The sequence below is a fragment of the Caloenas nicobarica genome, chromosome 10 (assembly GCF_036013445.1).
Source record: "Caloenas nicobarica isolate bCalNic1 chromosome 10, bCalNic1.hap1, whole genome shotgun sequence".
NCBI lineage: Eukaryota > Metazoa > Chordata > Aves > Columbiformes > Columbidae > Caloenas > Caloenas nicobarica.
Genome location: NC_088254.1, coordinates 5,004,150 through 5,026,804, shown reverse-complemented (window position 1 = coordinate 5,026,804; position 22,655 = coordinate 5,004,150). Strand labels below are relative to the sequence as shown.

The 22,655-nt window shown below is 39.0% G+C and overlaps 1 protein-coding gene across 1 annotated transcript; it reads left to right on the top strand.

Moving 5' to 3' along the window:
• Nucleotides 1-743: 743 nt before the first annotated feature.
• Nucleotides 744-22,351, top strand: TSPAN3 (tetraspanin 3). Its single transcript, XM_065641880.1, has 7 exons — nucleotides 744-909; nucleotides 10,506-10,697; nucleotides 11,760-11,834; nucleotides 15,480-15,581; nucleotides 15,938-16,090; nucleotides 16,365-16,448; nucleotides 21,428-22,351. Exons 1-7 carry the CDS (start codon nucleotides 847-849, stop codon nucleotides 21,518-21,520), a joined length of 762 nt encoding a protein of 253 aa, XP_065497952.1. The 5' UTR covers nucleotides 744-846; the 3' UTR covers nucleotides 21,521-22,351.
• Nucleotides 22,352-22,655: the final 304 nt, after the last annotated feature.

Sequence of the window (22,655 nt, the reverse complement as noted above, 5' to 3'; positions counted from 1 at the left end):
TGCATCCAAAATATTCTAACAGTTACCAACGCTTGCGCTTTCCTCACTGTTTGTTGGGTTTTGCAACAAGGGCCGTGCTCTTGTGCTTCACTGGAAGTTTCTTCTTCTGCTAGACAAATGTCCCAATTGTAAGATGCACACCGTTCTCCTCATTAAACATTTACTCTCCCTGCCTGCCATGCCTGGTGCACAGATAACGTAGTCACTGGGAAAAAGGTTCAGTTTCTGCCTTAAAATCCAACCGTGCGCCCAGAGATCTCGTCTCAGTCCAACACCGTGCACCTGTATACCCTTTGCTGGTAGCGGCTTAGCAAGGCAACCCGGCCAGTGAGACCCCCATTGCTGCCATTTCAGAAGAGAGGCCTCGCAGGCGGCTGCTGCTTTGTGGCCTCACCCCAGCACTCCTGCCCACCAGCACCCCGAAGGCTCCAAATCCTTTCATCAAAGCCACCCCTCAGACGGCAACTGCGCGGGGTTTCCTTCTCCCTCACGGTCTAAACGTCTACTGAGAGCTGTCGGCAGCGGGACGGGGAGCTGTGAGGACGGCCAGGCTGCCCCGGGCGGACGCCCCGCGTCCCGCTCCTGAGGGGCGGGCGGGAGAGACCTTCAAACCGCGCGCGCGCCTTCGCAGCCGCCCCTCAGCGACCCACGCGCCGCCTCGGTCACGCGGCGGTTCCTTTAAGGGGGAGCGGTTCGCCATCTTAGGTTCCTCCGCCCCCTCCTCTCACGTGACGCGAGCGGCCGCCATCTTAGGCTCGCCGCGCCGCCGGCTGGGTCACGTGGGGCGGGGCCGGTGGCGGAGCGGCGGGGAGCGGAGCGGCCGGAGGCTGAGGGGCGGCGGGCGCCATGGGGCAGTGCGGCATCACCTCCTCCAAAACCGTCCTGGTCTTCCTGAACCTCATCTTCTGGGTGAGCCTCCGGGGCGGCTGGGGAGGGTCGGGGTCGCCGGGCGCGGGGCTGCCTGTCCCTCAGCGGTGAGGGGAGGGTCCGGGCAGGCCGCGGCGGGACGCCGGCCCCTGAGGGCGCTGCGGGCCCGGCCCGGGCAGCCTCGCCGCTGGGCGCTCCTCTCGCACGTCCGGCAGCGGCTGGAGCCTCCCCGCGCCGCCTCGCCGGGTCAGCTGGTGTTTAAACGGTTTGTGTTTAAGGGGCGCCTTGTGCCCCTTCGCGGGGCCCTGACTGGTGGCGGCGGGCCCAGCCCCGTCCCGCGCAGTTCGCCCCCCCGGGCTGGGAGGTGGATGAAGGTGAATCGGCTGCCTCGGTAGCTTGGCAGTGACGGTTTAACGAGCATTTGAGATCTTGAGATAGAGGCGCTTGTGTAATCGAATACAGCTTGAGATGCATTATTGAGGTTTCCAGGTCTCTGCCAGTTCAATTTTTGTTGAGCTTTTATGGCCATCTAGATTTTAGTCTTCTGCTTTAAGGTTGTGTGTCCCGAAAACGTAGTGGTCAGTATGGAGCACCTTTTGTTCCTCGTATTTTGAACGCAAAATTAGGTTAGATATATAAAACTTAATAGTCCAGAAACAAGTCAGTAGCCACAGTTGCATCGTGGTATTTATGCATCGCTTAAACCTGCCGCAACTACAGTCTTGCTGACAGCAAGAGAAAAGCTCACCTGGGCTGGGGGAACAGCAGCTTGCTGTAAGTGACCTTTCTCACGATGGACATACGGGCTGTAGCTTGGCATCATATTCACTGTACTAATTGGTCTGTCAGAACAACATAACAATAAATGAGATGAAGGCATATGCTGTAGGCTTCAGGCATGCCTTTTCTGCATTTAGCGACCGCATTTCTCATCCTCTAATCCCAGCTCCAGCAACAGAAGATCTGTTGTCCCAGCTGTTCAAAGATTTCAACTTTGAAAAAGTAATGGTAGGTAACAAGATATTAGAACATAAAAATATAGCTATATATAGCTACATGATTTAGTATTGAAAGCTATATGAAATTTAACAAATGTTACAGGATAAATGTCTAAATTTTTACAAAGGAATGCCTCTCATGAGCACCTAAAATGGAACATGGGCAGGGAAAATGCAAGTCTGTGCAGTCTTGCTAGCATTTGTACATACAACTGTTCAGAGAGGTGAGCAGTAAATGTGAGGCATATTTGACTTTCTGTGGTGCGTATTAGGAATCTAATTTGGACTTTGAAGTATGAGGCAGTTAAATCAACCTTTTAGTACAGCCATTTGTTTGGAATCTGCTTTGTTGGGTGTGGCTTTTTGTTGCATGCGTAGTTACAAATGGCATTAAAAAAGCTACTTCATAGCTGCTACGTCAGACTTAAGTTTTTGACTGGACGTGTAGGTGTTGCGAGTTGCATTCTTGCTGGCATCTTTAAGTAGACTTTTCTTTAGTTGCTGATACGCATTAGGTTCTGATCTGAATAAATGAACAGAAAATGTGTATGCAACTTCTTCCCTACCCCAAAAGCTTAGTGGTAGTTTTCATATTTGATAATTTGAAAAGGTATTGTTTGTTATTTGCTGCATTTAGTAGTTTAATTGCATGTTGAAGTTTGCAATTATTCACCTTAAGCAGTGGTGGGTACAAAGTTATTTTGTGTAATACTGAATCTAGCACTTCACAGTTTTTGATCACTTTTTTTTTTTTTGTGACAAACTTGACTTAATTTAAAATGAACAGATTGTATTTAGATAGGATGGAGTTCATGTCAAATCAAAACATCGCTAATTTTGCATTCTGTAAACCATTTCCAGCCTAGGAGGTCAGCTTGTGCTGATAGCTTTTTGACAGATAGGTAATTGGGTTGCTTGTGCTGGAACAACCTTGCTGCTCATCAGCTGGATGTAGAACGAGGCAGGCTTTCTAAAAGTGAGAATTACAAAAATCAGTCCTCTCTTTAGCACGCTATAGCATAAAAATAGGAAATGACATACTTTCATCAAACGTAGTACATCTTCATTTTTTAAATAGCAAAAGAGAAGAATTCCAACTCTTGATCTGTCATGTTTCGCTTGTTGACTGAGCTGTGTATGTTAATGTTTGGTGCCCATGTAGTTGACAATGTAGTTGCTCCTGTGCTGTTTCAGGAATCTTTTGCTTGTCATTCAGGTGTAGTTCCCGGTCTGACAATTGGATCATCCGGTTTTCCACTGATACTTGGCAATAGATTACTGCCTATAATTTGTCAAGTAACCATGAAACTTCCTTTAATTGCTTTTATAAATTTAGTGTGTCTCTACAGGGTGTCGTATATAAATTTTAAGTATTATGATTGTGATCATGTTCATGGTCATCTGTAGTAATAGCAAGTGCTTCTGCATAGTTTGCTATCAAAGGTCTGCAGGAATAGCTGATCAAAGTGAATTATAACTCCCCCTTCTCCCCAACCATGGCTCTCTTATTAGTGGGAGGATGTGAATGTTCAGAGTGCTTTGGTAGCGGTCATATAAATGTGAACTGTTCAGAAAATTGTCACATCTGCTGCTGAAGAAAAAGCAGAGATGTTTTTGTTATACTCTGTAGTCTAGGAGGTACCTTCTTTAAAAAAAAATTTCTTCTAAGCCTTTTGAAAAAGGCAGATCAGGCTTGCTCACAGGTCATAGCCATACCCACTCCATCATCTATAACTGCTGACTTTAATAACCCAAACTTTGCTCAGTTTGTCAGTGATTTTACAAGTTCATCCCCTTTTGAAAAGTCTTCTGCTACCTATTAAATTTTCTGGTTGACACTATAAAAGTCATCTTGTTTCTGTTTAGCCTCATGAAAACTTTTCATGTCTGTTAAATTCTTATATTAACTTTACATTCCTGCATGTTCTTAATTACCACAGAATTTTAATTTTTCTTTTAAAGAAAATGGACTGTGGGAACTATCTTCCTCTCACAGTAGGACAGGTGCTAGTTTATCATGTAGAAAGCTGAAAGGGTTTTATGCAGCTTCCCAAGTTTTTGGTGTAGTACTTTGACAGTTCAGCTTAGTTGTATTTGCAGGGGTGTCAAGCATCTGCTTCTACTGTAGACACACATATTGCCTTAAAAACAAAGTACTGCAGCAAAATGGCATGATAAGTGGTAATCATCAATAGTAGCACGAAGGAGCAGTAGTGGTGCTCCTTCAGAAAAGGAATGAATTCCGTTTCTATGATACTTTAACTCAGTAGTTGTGAACTAACTTTTTAACTTGCTCTTGCAATTAAACTGACTTAAAATTATTAATTTTACAGTTCATTTGACTAAGCTATTATAAATTTTTTGTGTGTGTGATTAGTTAGAGAAATCTGAAGGCTTCAGTTCTTTACAGCAAGCATGCTTTCTACAGCTCTCTGCTTGATTTGCAACTTATGCATGCTCACCACAGTAACCATAGTATTAGAAGTTATCTAGTATTATCTTAGGGAAATTCTCTGTGCTGTCCTTAAAAAGAGCTGTAGCTATCAATGTGTATGTAGTGTGTTTTGGGTTTCTGATAGACAAGAAAGAAAATGCAGCAACAGGAAAAGTCATTGAAATTTAGCAGCAGAAAGAAAAAGTAGAAAAGTAGAGCTTACTTCCTCTTAAATGTAGGAATAAGCCAAGTAATTTTTCTGTTTTACAGGGAGGTTGGGAATTGTTTCAGATCTAGACTTTGAAAGCTGAGGTAATGAAGAAACTTCCCAAGAGTTTTTGGTGATCAAAGACTATAATTGACAGACCATCCCACAAGCTGCCTGTCAGGGATTACTTGACTGAAGCTTTTTTGTCTTGAAGGACGTTTACTTCTGGATGTGCAAGTCAAATGTTTTGTGCTTCTGCCGCTATGGTAGTGAAGTATTTGCAGGACTGTGTAATGGTTTGCAATCCTGTGCATTAAAGAAATTACTTTTACCCAAGTTAGAATTTAAAGCTCATGAAGTATTGTGCCCACTGTGAGTGAGTGTTGGTTTGGTTTGGTTTTGTTTTTCTGTTGCAATATCTGGACACGAATTTTCAGGTAGCAAACATGGGCAAGGCCCTGATTCTTGGTAAGCCTTCGATTTGGTTTTAAGTAATATGGTAGTATCATTTATGTTTCTTTACAGGATGAGTTTTGACTTTTTGCTTGAGATTTTTCAGGATTTTTTTGCATCTGGTTTTGCGCTTAAAAGTAGACCTAATACCCAACAGAAGCAAAAACAACTTGCAAAGCTAATGTGATATCTTTGAGTAGTACATGGAATTTGAAGTATCACTTTACCTGGTGAAACTTGGTAGCATCATTGTTCTTGTGGAGGGCAAGGAATCTGGAAACAGTGGAGCACCAGATTGAGTTACAGCCCTCATGACTAAATAAGTGTAAAAGAACAGCTATATTGTTAACATCTCTTCTAGTTAAAAAAAAAAAAAAAGTCTGCTGGTGCACTGCCTCTTGCAATTAGTGATACTCACAATATGTAATGCCAATGCAAAAGCAGCCTAGCTCAGCCTTTTGCTTTAGCTGCAAAAGCATTTGAATTTGAGGCTTTTATGCGTAGTGTTACAGAATTGAATTTGGCTAGTATAGGCAAAGCAGTCTGGCTTACTTGAATTTTACATGGCTTTGTTTTATAAGCCTTTAAAATATCTCTACCTATGTTACAAAGTGGAACGGAATAGCAAGGTAAACAGCAAAGGAACATGAAAGACAATGCTGTGTAAAGATATAAGTCTTTGGACCAGTTTTCATCAGACCTGTTTGGGAGCAGCATAAGTAGGGTACTATGAGGAGCATTAGTTTGTAAATGGAGCTGCTGTGTCGGTGGTAGATAAATAAATGATCAACAGAAGAAGTAGTTTAAATATCTTACTTTCCAGTCATCATCTTCTTAGCTAACCAAATTTTAGCTTTCAAATCACTGCAGTGTGTCAGCATTACTGAAAACTCGGTGTGTATTTGCAGCCTACTTAAGCAAACAAACAAAAAACCCCAAACAAATATAAATGCTTTGAGTGATGTTTACCATTGCCTGTATCATTGTGTCATTAGATCTCCAGTTCTTTGCATGCTGGTTTGACTTTTAAAAATCCGTAAAAGCTCATGCCAAAGCAATAATATCAAGCTTTTTCTGAATGATAAGAGGTCTATGTATTTTTAAATTTTTCCTCTGATGAAAGGGATGCCTAATTGTTCAAGCCTTTTGCAACAAACTGTGTTCATTGACTATTCTTGTCTGGGCAGTCTCTTTTAAAGCTTAATTCATCAGAGTATGGCACGTTAGGTTCAGTACTACAAACTGGATGCAAACAACTTAAAAGGATGTGTGAATGCTGAATAACCAGTCACCTCTCTGGAGCAGGCGTATGTGATCTGGCATGGATTCAGGAGCTGCTGCCATCTCTATTCAGAGCCTTGAGCAGATTAAGTTTGACAATTCTTTCTTCAGTCCCTGTTTATCACAGACTTATTTGAACTGTGCACAGTTCATATATTTGGCTTACATTTATTGCATGATTGTAAATGTGGTAGTTTTTTATCCAATGTCTTTGACTTAAGTGAGTTTGGACTTCCGTCGATTTATTTACTCTGCAGGATAATAAGTATTGAGATTTGGATTATTTTGTGCATTTTTTTAAAAAACTATCCTCATGTCTTTATTTGTGATACAGATTTCAATTTCTCTAGATTATTCCCTTTTAGAGAAGCAAGTGATTTAAGTGCAAGGTATTATTTTGGGGGTTAAATTTTTTTTTCTTTTTAAAAGCACATGTTCTACTTTATTCTTGAGTTGCAACAGGTAATATATGTGCATTTAACTGGTACAGCGCGGATCAATGTAGATTGCATACTTTGTATAGGTAAAACTAGCTATTTATATCTTGTCGCAGTATTTATGCTTTATTTACATTAACATATAACATGGTACTACGGAGGGGGAACAAAACCCAATTGTGCTGAGGACCAGATGTTGAAAGTACTGTGTTGTGGGGAGGGAGGAAGGTCCCATGGACTGAACACCTATGAGCAGCTAGCACAGTAAATGTGCTCATTGTCTGGTTTGGTTTCATACAAAGTGAGTCCTATTATACACTCCTAAGACTATTCAGTGATGCAAACCAGAAAGTTTTAAGTGAAAATTACCAGAAGAGGAGCAAAAACATTTACTTCAAAAGCACTTTCCTAATCCCAGCTAAAATGCTAATTTAGAGACCTCCCTGGTTTAGAGCAGGCTGAAGAATACACTAAGCATCCCGTGGTTGTGCTGTGAGAGGAGAAGGGAAGGCATTTGAGACTTGTTTTCCTGTAAACTAACTGGGTAGTGTTGCTGTTTTCATTGTTCTGTGAGAGACTAGGTATTATACCTGTTCAAAAATAGCGTTAAACTGTGATACACAGGAAGGAAGTGTTAAACTTCATCGCTTTTAAAACTTGTGGAAACTCCAGCAGGCACCTTGGCTCTCAGGACTTCTGCCAGCCCCCTACCCCCCTGAAAATTACTTGTTGAAGTGATTCTGAGGGAGAAATAGCAGTAATTTTTCAGGGTATGGTCACTTCATCAAGTAGAGGCAATGTCTTTATCTTCAACTTCCTCATTGTTCTAGTGCAAAGTTTATAGACATATGAATGCACACTGCTGTGCCCAAAATTCTGTAGCTTCTTCCATAGAAACACCAGTTCCACAGCCTCCTGTAGAAGCAAAACCTAAGGCCAAATGCTGTCATGGCTGATTAGTCATTATAGTACCATGTGTGGAAAGGATTTAGTGAAGTCTGCAGACCAGGCTGCTTTAATCTGAGAAGTCCAAGGAAAAATCTGCCTTTTCAATAGTCATTACAAAATATTAATTTTTATAACAAGCCCAGAGTATGACTTTTCTTAGTTTCTGAGACAATATTTAGTCTCTACACTAGTCAGACTCATCTGGCATAATATTAGAAGAGCAAAGTTTCTTAAAATATGTATGCTTCTTGAAGTAGGGGAGGAAAGCTAACACCTGTAGACAGTTTTTCAAAGGTTAAGCTTTTTTTGTTTCAAATATATGTCCTCATGCTGTTTATGAACCAGATTTTTCTTAGAAAAGGAAGCCACCTAAATTCCTTTCAACAGAGAAGGACAAAGGGATTCTGATTTCAGTTCTGTGGTGTATTTTCTATGCCTGATGCCAACCACAGCTGTGTTTTTCATCTGCCACTTTGCAATATACCATATATCTAACAAGCATTTTAGTTCTTAGAAACGGGAGATGACATCACTGTCCTGTCATTCACACGCTTCATTGCTAGGCAACAGTTAATGCAATTCCATTGTTCAGTGACACTATTTGAAATCTTTGCTTTGTGTACAAAAATTGTATGTCTGCATTTTGCCATGTTGTACCTAACATGGCTGGATTTGCGTAGTTGGATTAGCATTTCAACATCTTTTGTGCAAAGGGGTGATTTTGTAGTAGCTTGTTCACTTTGGATTTTCCTGTCTGGAAAAGATGTCTTGCAGTTGGTCTGTGACTATTAATGAATTTTCGGTTTCACTGCTGTTGTGTCTGCATAGCACCTTTTATTGAATGAATATGAACCTTCTGGATGCTTTTAAGATTCCTGTGGAGTACACACCTTCACTGCAGAAAGAGAGGCAGGGAGGTGGAATGTATTGCTCAGATCCACACAGAACTGATGATAATTTTGAGCTGCCTCTTAATACCTTTTTCTTTGACACAGTGTTTCTATAACAAAGTGCTGCAGGGGATATTCCATATGTAAAGTATTATTCTATAGTGTTTATGCAGTATTGTTTTATAGGGAATAGTTGCGGTAATATTGCAGTACTTTTTGTACATAGTAACGAACAGTGCTGAAATACTAGGGACCTGTCGTCTTATGGCTTGTGTCACTCTATGCCACACTGAGCAGGGTGCCCAGAGAGGCTGTGGAATCTCCATCCTTAGACTTTCAAGACTTTGGACAAAGCCTTGAGCAACCTGGTCTGAATTCATTTTTCACCCCGCTTAGAGCAGGAAATTGGACTAAACGACGTCCTGAGGTCCCTCCTGGCCTAAATTATTAATTGATTCTTTGATTCTACAGTAGCATTACCCAGACTTGTAGTATTATAGCTATGGGTACTAACTATATATGTGTCTGTCCACTCTCATCTTTGCAGTGCAGGGGCAAGGGTAGTTAAAAGGCCACAGAGTGGGAAAGGAGGCTGCAGGCAGCCTGCAGTGTTCTTGCCCAGATAGAGCTGAAGTGTGTAATGTTCCAGTTGGGTGAACTTGTGTGTCCAGGGTATGGATTGGATTGTAATGGGGACACCACCCTTTACAGCAAAATGAAATGTCCCAGATCATAGCATAGTTGCATCTCCTGAGTGGATTGATAGAGCTTAGCCTTGTATTGGGACACGAGGAAAGTGTCATGGCATTATAAAAATTATATTGTCTGTCATTGCAAATCAATTGAATATAAATGCTTCATTTTATTATATAGCAGGACTTTTTCATTCTGCAGCAAGTGTGAAGACAGTTATGAGAGGCATTTGTAAAGCAAAGTTTGAGGCCCTTTTATTTTGAAATAAATGTGTGTTAGCTGGCTTGTCAAGCAACAGCTCTCTGTCCTTCACTAGGTCTGCTCAGCTTAAAGTTAATGAAGGTGTTGGTGTGTTGGGATCCCTGTAGCTGTAAGGGAGGTAAGGTCATATCAGATTGATATAAATGCGTTGTCTTAGTGTTTTAAATCTATATAGTGGCAGATCCATCCTATGGGTCTTATTTGCAGTAACTTCAAGTGATTTTTTTTTTTCTTTTTTGCTTGCTTGTTTAATAAAGACCATTTTCTACAATGATCCTTCTGAGAATATGTTTTAAAAACTGGAAAGTTTTGTACTGTGTCTCCAGGTATCTGGTTCTGTCTTTTAATAATTGGTGTTCTTTGTTTCTTCCTACCTGCTTAGTTGGTTAGAATCAGATTTTCTAGTGGTGTGAACACTTCAAAAAGGTGGTTGTTTCTAGCAGTTCATCTTTCCCTAGCAGAGGTTAAAATTTGCAATCTGTTCTTCTCCAACATTAAATCATAGGTATTAATCAGAATCAAAATGGAATAATAAATAGTAGGAGGTAAACAATGGCAGATAAAAGAATTGCATACATGTTCTGAATCGCTGTTGAATAGTAAATAACTTGCTGCTTGGATGGGCTGGAATCCTGTTCTCAAAAGTATGAGAATGAGTATTGTGAACGTTAGACTATGTCGAAAGTTTAGTTCACAGCATGGGAAGGAAGTATTTGAGAACAAGGAGCAAGATTTTGGTGTTCATAGCATGGTTTCCCTCACTATTTTACTGTGTGCCTCAGAAGACTTTTACAATATAGTCAAAACTAAATCTGCCCAGATCAAATGTAATTTGAAAATTACTGGCTGGCCTCCATTTGAGATGTTCTTAATAAATGTGCTATAAGCTAGCAAAGATGTTTAAAATAAAAGAGGATCTAATTTCCGAGGATGACTTCTTTATTGTGTTTGATTAAATAATTGTTGCAAAGTAGGCTTGCTGAAAGGAGGGTTTGGTGTTCAAAGAAACATAACATGTTCTTTTGTCTATTGTAGGCAGCAGCAGGCATACTGTGCTACGTGGGAGCCTACGTGTTCATCACGTATGATGACTATGATCACTTCTTCGAAGATGTCTACACACTAATTCCAGCAGTTGTTATCATAGCTGTGGGAACACTTCTTTTTATTATTGGGCTTATTGGGTGCTGTGCCACAATTCGAGAAAGTCGCTGTGGACTTGCTACGGTAAGTTGCGGAGTTTATCTATGATGGTATTTGCCTGTTATATATTTGGCCACCTTCCCTTTTAATAGACTTCTAAAATATATATATTTTTAGAAGCTTGTTCTAATCTTATTTTGTGGCCTTAAATGTTTTCCCTTTTTATTTTGTTAAGAACATCTTACTTCAATTTTCTGCTCTGTATATTAGTGTTAAATTAGGCGGTTCCAGCAGCAGAAGGTTCCTCAGTTTTAGCTTTTTTAGAACTGTAGTCATCTCATTTAAAAAATTTTAAACCATATCATTAAGTCATCACAGTTTTTAAATCTAACTTTTATCTGTTCCGGTTGAAAAGCTGAAATTGGACAGAGAATCTTTAGCCAGAAGCCTTCTTGTTTTAAGTATCTTGCATTAAGGTTAACTGAGGGGTTTTATGATGCCTAAATATTTTTTTTTCTGTTTGGCTTAATTTGGACACTTTGTTTGCAGCATCTTATGGCATGTGTTTCCAAGCATTTTAACTCTAATTTCTACTTGAGAATTAGGTAGGAGAGAAGAGAGGTCAGTGTTTAAACTGTCCCCATGGGGATTTTTTTTCTTGTTGGATACTGTGTAGACTACTTCAGCAGTTTATTTTACAAGTGCTCTTAAATATACCAAGACAAATGCATAGCTTGCCATCTCTGTCAGTTCTTACAGGGCTTAACCTGAAGAAACATTTTCTTAGTCCACCTACCATTCTTAGTAAAAGCCTAAGTAGCTTCTTTGACGTGACCTTCCTGTTTATCTAACGGAAAGAAAATTGACAGAAACACTTGATGAAAGTGTTCCAGTACGGTGCTTTGAGTTCTCTTGATCAGCATTTGCCTGGCTGGGCAGCTTCTTATTACTTGGTGAAGCTATGAACACTAGTTTCTTGAATGAAGTTAATTCTGGGCTCATTTGGTCAACCTAGTTGCCTACTTTAAGTTGTCTGATAAATCAAAGCTTTAGCTGAAAAATTCCTTTAAATAGCAAAATCTATATAGAGAATTTCAGAAAGTAAATGGGTAAAACTATTTGCACGCTCTTGATTGTATTTTACAGTTTGTGATCATCTTGCTCCTGGTTTTTGTCACTGAAGTTGTGGTGGTGGTTCTTGGATACATCTACAGAGCAAAGGTAATAACTACTCAGTTTCAGTAAATGTTTTGTTGTGAACAAAATACAGAGATGTACTCTTTACTGTGTTCAATTCTGTAGAACTGTTCGTGGGTATTTGTTAAAGGAATAAAACCAAACCTGTAAGTGGGTTAATTTGAGATATCAGTATCTTAAAATGTAGAATATCGATGTTCTTCAAAGCAAAGCAGAAAGCTTTCTCAGAGGCAAAAAAATAGCTGCAATCTATCATTAGTAGCTGAACAGTAGAGGGGACTCGTGTAATTGGTGCCTTTATATTTCCAGGTGGCCTTCTAATTTATTTATGCTTTGAGTTTGTGAATGATTTAGGTTACACAATATTTGAACATAGGACATATTGTTTTGATATGCAATAACTTAAATGTTGTCTTTTGTTTTGGTATACAAACCAACACTGCATAATAATAAAATCAAATGGTTCGCATGTGTTAATCTATACTGTCTGGATTCATACAAGTTGTTGACAAGGGTTATGGCTAAAGAAGTTGACTTTTCCCACTGTTTAATGAAAGTTAAGAAACAGGATCAGAAAAATTAAATTAATTGTGTTTCTACTAGCATAATATCTTGCAGAAATATACCACAGTGTAGCTTGAAGAAAAGAAATTTCTAACTTGCAGTTTCTCTGGCTTTTGCTGCATTGGCATCTAATGCATCTAAATTTTGTCAAAATAAAAAGGTAGAAAAGACATTCTTAGCTGTGATGTGTAGAATTGATCGCATTACGGGACACTCCAGTGATATCTTAATAGCAAGCTGAACTGCACCACCAGTTACCTTTCTTTGGCCTTCTTTGGTTTTAGGTACAATCTAGGTCTTACTAGTTCAGTATTCTCTCCTGCTCGCTTTCTCCTGCTATCTTGGAAGGAACAGTGAGATAACCAATTAAGTAAAAAAGTTTTTACTTGGTTTAAAAAGGAAGGTTGCTTTGAGTAAGCAGCCAACAGGAGGACCTTGAACCATGCATTATAAATCTGGTTTACTAACAGCTAGAATGGGTCGCTTCAACAGAAGTGCTGTATCAGTGATGCTTAAATTCAGCATCAGTTTTTCTCATGGTCTGCATTTGATTTCTGCTGTGTTTGGGACCCGGAAGCTTGTAGCGGAAGCAATCCTTGCAAGCAACTGAGGAAAGCAGTACAGTTCCTGGAGAACGGGGAACATGTTGCGTTCTTACAATTAACTCGAATGGTTGCCCTCTGCTCCAATTACTTGCAGAGGCAGAGTGTATTACAGCTTAGTTATTCAGGAATTACCATGGATCTGCTCTGGACTAAGCTGTGTTCATCTTATTCTCTTCTGTGTTCCACTCTTAAAGTGGCTTGCTCTTTTCCAGTTAACAGCATTCAGAGCAGATCAAAGCAGATGCATGTATCCATCTTCCCTAGTCCATCCGAAATCACACACTTGAAAACTGGTTTGGTCCTGGCTGCCTGTTCCCATCACCTCTCTCATTTTTGTCTTGCCACCATACAGTGTCATAGTTGTAGATAATGCAGGGTCAGATCTTGGGGGAAGAGGTAGTCTCTTTTTGGTGGCAGCGTGATCTTACATTAAGACACTGTGGGAGTCAGTATTTGAAAACTAAATCATAAATCTTTTGAAAGGACAGACAGGTTTTGTTAGTAAAAATGGCAGGTTTTCTACTACCCTGCAGTACTTAGCATCTAAAACTATTGTTTTCAAGTGCAATAGGAGTGTCGGAAATAGCTTAAATTTATTTTTACCAGGATAAATAAGGCAGCTCTGTGCTAATTTTGTTCTGTTCTGACACAGCATGCATAGGTCTTTGGGTTTTTTGCTTTTCTATAAAGGCACCCAATTCGCATTGGAATTACTTTAGTGTTAACTGTATCTTCTAAACAAACAGAAGGAAAGATTGAAGTCATGGCAGTTGTTCATCAAAACTCTTGGTACCAAATGAGACTGAGTATAATATTGTCTCAAGAAAGTGGCATTGTGCCCTTTTAAGTTAAGATACAATGACTGATCAGAAAATCGCTTGATTTTTCCAACATGCCTCTGTAAACCTGAGTGTGTGTATCCAGTTCAGACTCCTATTCCTTCAGAACAACGTGAAGCATGCCCAGGTCACATCGTGCTAGACTCATCTGCAGAACCTGCTAGCATTGGTCCTTATTAGTAAAAGTAATGTTTTCTGTAAGTGGCAGTAGGGGTTAAACAGGCTGTCAGTTGGTTAAGGACCAGCTGGCACTTTTTGCCCTGTGTGGAGTAGTTAACTCTCTTCATTTTTCATAAAACCTGCCAGTTAGCCGGAGCTAGTGACTTCTGTTTGCATTGTATGTAATTTGCATGTCTTTCAGGCCTAATGTTGCCCTTATTGAACCATAAGCCAAATGGTACACAACCAAGCACTGAAATAAATTATTTTAAAACCTATATGACAAATTGAACAGCTGCTTTGTTATATGAATCAGAGTTATAGATCACATTTAGTTAAATCATCAAACAATTGATTTTAAACTAGTCTGAAACAAGTTACCTTTGCAGGCTAAATTGACTTTTATTTGTATCAGTCTTGATACAGGTTTACTTATAAAGATAACCAGCATTCTTGGGTGGGGGGAATAAAGCTTGTGGAACTGCTGCAGAAAATTCTTCCCTTAAAGCATTTAAGGGTTTGATATGTTGCCAAGACCTTCCTACTGTAACTTGCAAATCTAAAGAATATGCATGCTTAATTAATGCTCAGTGCTAAGATTACATTCCTTGCAAGTAATTCCTGTTGAATATGATAGGAAAAATCGATTCAGAGCTAATCTTACTGTTATACAAATGTTCAGCTCCACCAAACTTTCTGTGCATTTAAGTAATAAGTTTACAGTGAAACGTATTACTTAAAGTTCTAGTAAGATTTCCTCCAAAATGGGCATTATAAGATACCTTTTTGGGGGACAAGTGTTGATTCTTGGGTGGCATCCATTTCTAGCATGTGCTTGACAGCATCTTTAGCAGCTTGACTCATTTGCAGTAGCTTTAGGAGCTATTCCAGTAACTGTTGCTATGTGCAGTGTACTGCCATCAGCGTTTCTCGCGAAGTGTGGGGGGACTGGGACTGAAAAGAGAGCTTGGTCACTCTAGGGTAGAACAGTCAGCCAGAAGATCTCATCTTTGAGAATTTACCTGTGCCTCAGTGAGAATGGAAGAGCAGGTGGTATTACTTACTCATATCCTTGTGGTCCAAAAGGGAACAAGTTGGCCCAGATGGTTATATGAGGTTTGGTTTGGAACTTTGAAGGAGGAGTAGGAAGTGGAAAGGTGAATGCATGCCCTTACAGAGAGCCCTTAACTTCATGGAATGTCTGCCGCAGTGTCGTCAAAAAAGCAATTTCCTTTCTGAGCTACATTGCAAAGCTGCTTTGTGTAAAATCTTAGCTGCTTTTTTTTTTTCCTTTTCTCGTCCGTTAGCTGCCATCTAGCAACATCTTTGCGAAAGTCAAGTTAGAATTTTAAAAAGCTGTACCACGAAATCAGGCTAATTTCAGATGATAGAGAGTTTCCTTGGTTTCCTGAACTACTGTAATTAGAAGTGAAATAATTTTACCTAAACCTGTACTACTCCTGTTGGTGTGCTAATGCAGATGCCTTGCTAATGTTTCACAGGTGGAGGATGAAGTTAATCACAGCATTCGGAAAGTATACAATGGATACAATGGGACAAATCCTGATGCAGCCAGTCGTGCTATTGACTATGTACAGAGGCAGGTGAGATGGCAAGACACATGGGAACTCTTTAGGCCTTTGTGTCCTTAAAACACAGATGTCGTGTTGCTCCGCTACTTGTGTAGCGTATCTTCATTCCAACCAATCTAGGAAACAGCTGATTGGTCAATAAATAGCTTAACTTGGTTAAAGTTAATAGACTTATGACGTTGTTGATGGGGAGGTACATTTTGTGTAATTGGCGGGGTTTGGATTCAAATATTTAGTACTTATGTATTTTTCCACCGTAGAACATAATCTTAATATGCTTTTGTTCTTGGTATTGCAATTAGAATTGCTGTCTCGCCACACTTTTTGACTGATAAACACATTGGCTCTTCACCTGTATGATCTTTCAGTTGCGCTGCTGTGGGATCCGTAACTATTCAGACTGGGAGAATACTGTCTGGTTCAAACAAACTAAAAATAACAGTGTGCCACTCAGCTGTTGCAAAGCAGCCCTCAGCAATTGTACTGGCAGTTTGACCCGCCCGATGGACCTTTATTCTGAGGTAAGACAGCTGAAGTAGCTACGTGCTTTTGCTGATAATTATTTTTCTTTTCAGTGGGAGCCTGAAGTCTTGGGTGTATTTGCATTAACAGGAAATAAACATGGTTTCTGGAGGGGAAAAAAACCTCTGTTTTCATCTGTGATATACTAAGTAATGACTTTTTTAGTGTTTGGATTATCTTTTTGCCCTGTTTGATGCTGTGGGGGTTGTTTGGTGGGTGTGTGTGTGTACGTGGGGTTGCCAGACGGATATGTAAGAAATCTACTTGTTTCAGGGATGTGAGGCTCTGGTTGTAAAGAAGCTTCAAGAGATCATGATGTATGTCATCTGGGCAGCACTAGCATTTGCTGCTATTCAGGTAAGAGAATGTTCTTTAGCTGCAAACTTGTTCTTAACCTGGACAGCAATTTAGAATTTCATTTATTACAAGTATGCACGGGATGATGACAGCTTTAGTCCCTACTTTGTTTGGGGAATAAATGAACATCAGTCAAAAGGATCTAAACACTTTAATATAGAACTTCTCAACCATGCATGGTCTAAAAGCTACTGCTGTGTAGATTTATATTCTAATAAATTTGAAGACAGCTAAACAGTCAATGTTACATGCCATAATCTGCTAGAATGTAAATTATTTATTGAAAACTAATTATCTAAGTATCAAGTGTCATGAACATGCCCAGGTGGCACTTAACACTTGAAGAATTTGCACAGTACTTAAATTCCAGCTTTAAAACAGGTAGCTTATACTTCATGGCATTTTAGAGGTTCATCAACTTAACCATGCTTCATGGCATACAAATAATGTCAGGAGCACCCAGGAGGTGCACCAGGGGTTTTGATGACATACTCTGCTCTTGTTCAACGGAGCTTTGTGTTGTGTCTTGAAGACTTATGGTCTCTGGACTTGGCGGGGGGCAGAACCTAAACAAAACCAAAACAACAAAACCACTCTAAACTGGAGACCTTGCCGCCTTAAAGTTGAGCGCAGTCTGTCTCCCACATGAACCTTAATTGTTACAGTTACCCTGATCATAAAAAAGTAACTGAGGAAATAGGCTGATGTGAAACTCAGTATTAATTTAGATTTTTTTAATAAAAGATGAGGATTGTCTTCTAAGCAAATCTGTAAAATTGGAATTATGAATGCTCATCAATGTGGAAGGTTTATTACGTTAATCATGTTATTTGCAGGCTGTACCAATGTTATGGCCTCTGAGAAATGTAATACATACGCTGAATCCCAAGAGACTTTAATATCGAAGTTACTTTTATGGCCTTGATAGCATTTGAATTCAGAAAATGTAACATCTTGAGTCAGGCTGTTTAGGCACTTCCGTTTTCAAATGTAGCTTTTGAGCTGGATTCTGTGTTTCAAGGTAAGTAGTCTTTTGCAAACAATCTCGTGAAAATATGGTTACATTTCTGTTTTAATGCTATAGGGATATACTCATAGGTAACACTATATACAGTAATACTATTCAACTGTCCAGAACCAGATTACTTCAGCTATGGAACTTTTAAATTTGGTGAGATCCGTGCTGAATCTTCTGAAGGAAGGTATTTTTTAATTGCCATTCTTAAAACTTTACCTGTTAAAGTAATACTTAGTCGTCTTGAACACTGAAATATATTTGTGTAATGTAAATGAATGGATTTACCACAACCATGATTACTGTGGCATATTTTTATGTATGAAAAAATGTGTTACAAGACTGGGTGAGCTGAATCCCAAGAGGAGGCATTATTTCAAGTTTTGGAGTTTGCAGGTCGATTCATGGGTCTGCCCCAAAATGCAGCACAGTTATAAGCCTCTGTGGGATTGGGCCAGAATTTCTGACACATGTTTGTAATGGAAATGTGGCTGCTTGCATCCTTCGGTTAGTCCTGGCTCAGGAATTCTAGGCAAGCATGTCAGTTGTATCCCTTCTGTAGTTGACGCCCTCTGATTTGTCTCGGCATATCAGTTTTCAAGCTATTGGCAGAAAGTACATATTGTCTAAATAGTTGCAAAAAAATAAGAACATCAGAGAAATTTCTTTGCAAGTGCAGTATAGTATTTTGTAATCTTTTTGGTTAAAGTTAAAACAAGCTATCTGATCTTTTTAGAAAATGAATAGCATAAAGATAAATATAGAATACGGGGTGTTGGAAATACCCTTGAAATTTCTGTCTAGTAATATTTACTGAGTGGTCTGTCTAGTAATATTTACTGAGTGGTCTGTCTAGTAATATTTACTGAGTGGTAATCACATTTCAGTCTCTCAGAGGTGATATTCTTGTATCTTTGCTCCACAGTTCAAATGGTTGTAAATTCACATTTTAAAATGACTCAGTCAAGTTGATACTAAGCAGTATTCAAACTGTTGTGTTATTTATCTCCTGAAACTTAAGACAGAAGCTGTGACATCCTCTTATTTGTAATACAGAATTTAAGTATGTACTTAGCCCGATTCTCAGCAAAACAGTCTGCAGGCTAATTGAAATGGAGATAAGAATGTAAGCCTCAGGAAATGGCCTGTAACTTGGTTCGTTTCTTGTAAACTTAGAGAGTAATTATGTTTTTCTTACCTTTTGGTGAATTTTACTACCATTCCGGTACTCACTGCCTAGGGTCCACCCTGCACTGATTGTTATTTCCTGTGTTATGCAATAAGGTCGTCCAAAGTTCATTACTTCTGATAGCTTATGATCAAAAAATGTAGCCTTCAGTGCTTTCTTTAAAATGAAAAGACTGAGAGAAGGAGAATTTGTGCAAGGCTTGGAATCTGTGCAAAACTTAGTCTCTTCTGCATAGAAGTAATTTTTTGATGCTCGTGTTTCAGTTACCATGGGGATCTTCTCTGGTCTCAACCACAGTGCCAGCACAGAACTGTTGACAAGTAGGAGGCAAACTGGAGGGTGCAAAGGCATTGCAGTGCAATAGAAGTGCTGCTTGATTTGCTGCAGAGTTCATTCTTAAACATAGCTTTTGTAGTTAGCGTCTGTAAGATAATGAGCTTGACATATATGTATATAGCCAGTGAGCTGCTTTTTTTTGGTACCAAAAAAAAAGTGAAGTAGTTTGGATATAATTACTACTAGCAGGCAAATCTAAAAATAAAATAATAGTTTAAAAAAAATCCAAAACAAGCTAAACCTTCTGACTATGGGAGATGTCTAAACTTTTCTGAAAGTTAAAGAGAGGGATGCATAGATCCTTCCTCAACACAGACTTCTCGAATATTTTTGTTCACAATACTAAGTAGCAAGTGAAGCAACAGAATCAAATGCCTTAGAAGAGGTTTTAGAGGTGCTAGCATATTTTTTAATGATATAATAAATAATTTCTGTAGCAAAAGTTGAAATATGGGAGTTACTTCCATGTTTACGGTGAATCCCAGGAACATGCTTGGTGGCTTCCGAAAGAATATGAATGGTTTAAATAGTAACTCAAACGTTGATTACATAAGGCTTATTGTAGTACCAGATTGTTTCAGATTTGCAGAACTCTGTATAGATTGAACGTCTTGAGTGAGTCATTGAACAGGGTTATCTTTGTGTAAATAACTAAATGTGATGGAACTACTTTTATTTATTTGACGTGCATGACTAGAATGAATTATATTAGAAGACTAAAGAAGATGTACCTCTGCAGCACTCTCTTCATTTTATCCTTATTTTGAACAGCTACTGGCAACTACCATAAACTCTCCATTTCAGAAGTCCAACTTAAGGTTTTTTTAATTGTGGATATTACCTCCTTCACTTAGAGCTGTGTCCATGTCATTCTCTCATGTAATTGTTTTTTCTCTTACTCTGCCATGAATATGACAACCTGAACAATCTGTTCTAGTTGAAGATGTCCCTGCTTACTGCAGGACTGTTGGACTAGATGACCTTTTAAAGGTGCCTTCCAACTCAAACCATTCTATGGTTCTATAACATATTTGGGAGTTAGTCTGTGAACTGGAACCACCGAAGCGCTGATGGAAAGCGAAGAAAGGTGCTGTTTTTACCAACAGTCTGAAGTGCCATACTCTAGCTTACTCTCCATGTGCTTTTTGGAATCTGACCTGGTTTCTTCTATAGATCCAAAGCAGATAATAAATTGCAGACAAAGGATATTATTAATCTTTACGGCTTGTTCCTTTCCAGGAAATTAAAAGATCATACTTTAATTTCATCATGACTCTTTTAATCACTGATTATTTAACCTCAGGATTTTTAAAACATTCTTCAGTCTTCCATCAGACTTAAGTACTACATTGCATGTACAAGTCATTTAGTTTTAAAACTTGTTACACATGTGATGTTTGCATCAGACTTTTATTTTAAAAGTAATTCTCCTTTTGTCCCACTACTGTTTTTTCACTGGGATTTTGCTGTATCAGTGAAGAAGCTTTACACTTAGTCATCTGCTCATCCATTTCATTCTTTTTTGCTTTCTGTTCAAGGGGGTTTTGAGTCTGTTTTGGATTGATTTTAAGAAACTTATGTTCTGGATGATGCTTTGTAATCCAGAGCTATGACAGGAGCATTTTGAAATACTTGCATCTGTGAATAAACTTTTATGCATATGACCAAAGGAATACAGTCTCTACTAGAAGCTTTTGCCAATTACTGTAGACCATAGAACACAGTGCTATACCAGATTTTTTTTTATTTAGTAGGTATGCTCTTATTCTACCTTCAAGAAACATGCAACTTCTGTAAAATATAATGCCCCACATCCCTGATGACGTTCATCTGATTTTTGTCTTGTAAATGTGTACAGAGTGATCATACCCTAAATTCCTGGCAAACTGGCCAGCACAGTCATGATACTGTTAATTTTAGCAGCAGGAAAACATCTAAAAGTGAATAATTCACATTGGACTTTACCTTTCTAATATGAGATGTTTACAGAGACTGAGTATTTGAGATTCAGCAGTGAAATGGGTTCATAAAACTCTGAAGTCTTGCTCTTTCTCATCATAGCAATTAGAAGCTAATGCATTTGAATTTCACTTTGATTTTTCATACCAGATACAGTATCTAAAAATCTGTACCTTTCATTAAAAAATCAGTAATGTGTTCCATCTGAATTATTGAGGCACAATACAAGTGGCTGACAAAAAAAACCCTTCTGTTAAATATGTCCAAGACAAACTTGCAAGAAATAAAGCTGGAGTTTGTGGCCCTCACTTCCGCAGCAGGAAATGAAGCTTTTTCAAGAACAATGCATTTGTTGCCATTTACCTTATGGACAATGACAGTCTTGCGAAGCATGCTGAAAATTTCTGTGCCGAGGTTAAATCTCTTGAAGTACCTTCTTTGTACTCAGCTTGTTTTCTTTTTTTTTTTTTTCTTCCATAGCTTCTGGGCATGTTGTGTGCCTGTATAGTACTATGTAGGAGGAGTCGGGATCCTGCCTACGAACTTCTCATCACTGGCGGAACCTATGCCTAGAAGAGAATGCGAACACGCAGTTCAATCTTATCTCACTTGTGTGGAAGGTGGATGGGCCAGGTCTACTGCGATCACTTTCTTGGTCTAAGCTTGGTCAGAGCACACCTTTCACAGATGGGACAGCCGTGCTGTACACTGGTGACGGGCAAAACAACTCAGCTTTACACACACCCATATAATTACCTGTGACTTTCACTGTTTTAGCCAGCTATTCATGTATCTCAATGTTTTAGTATACTAGTAAACTTTCTAATTTCAGAACCATTTGCAAGTGAAGTGTAGTTTGGTTGGTATGAAAGTCAAAGGATGTGTGCCTACTTTGGTAGATTACCTCTAAGCATTAACTGGCTGATTTCTTAAACCTTCACTACATGAAACTTTTTGGCCAAAGTTGTACAAAGGAAGCCAGCTGTATTTAATTTGAGGGGAAAAAAAATTTTAATGTTGCCCTTTACCAGTGTCACTTTTTAAAAACACTTAAGTGAAGTCAGTACACTTTATATATAAAAATGTAAAAATAAAGACTAACCAAAATTTTAGGATCATGTGACTGCAGTTTTGACCTTCAGAGATCAAATCTTTCAAACATTAGTGGTTTAAACTATAAGCTGGCTTTTCAGGATTATAATGTATGCACTACTGTTCTATAATGAAATATTTCATTTTTCTATGAAGAGCGGTTTTATGTGTTGAGTGAACTGTTAGACTGTAGATCTTAACTTGGCTTGGAAACAATGTAGCCATGTAGAGTAGCAAAGTAGTATGTGAAAGTTATCTCAACTGTAAATAGTAAACCCGATTAAATAAATCTCTGTATATCCTCCCTGTAAACCTGTCTTGTTTTCTGTTTAAGATTCCAGTGTATTTGTTCAAGTGGAGTCCTGGTGTGCTGGAAGCATAAGCTCTAGTATGCAAGTACCATTTTTTTTAAGTGTCTTCATTTTAATAGATCTGTATTTAAGGTTTGGAAGCTTGATTGTTTTTTTGTTTGAAACAATACTAGAGAAACAAAACTTGGTTGAACTTGGTGTTAACATTGTATGAATACAATTAAGGAAGAATCTGTTGCCTCTCAGAGGGAGTTGAACAGCCATACCGTAACTGCTGTATGTTAAGTATGCAGTGTCTTGTGTTA

Bases quoted from the DNA above. Each gene is read 5' to 3' on its own strand.
- TSPAN3 (XM_065641880.1), top strand. From the start codon at position 847: ATGGGGCAGTGCGGCATCACCTCCTCCAAAACCGTCCTGGTCTTCCTG. The intron at 11,835-15,479 runs GTAATAACTACT...AATGTTTCACAG, and splicing joins GATACATCTACAGAGCAAAG to GTGGAGGATGAAGTTAATCA. The intron at 16,449-21,427 runs GTAAGAGAATGT...TTTCTTCCATAG, and splicing joins TAGCATTTGCTGCTATTCAG to CTTCTGGGCATGTTGTGTGC.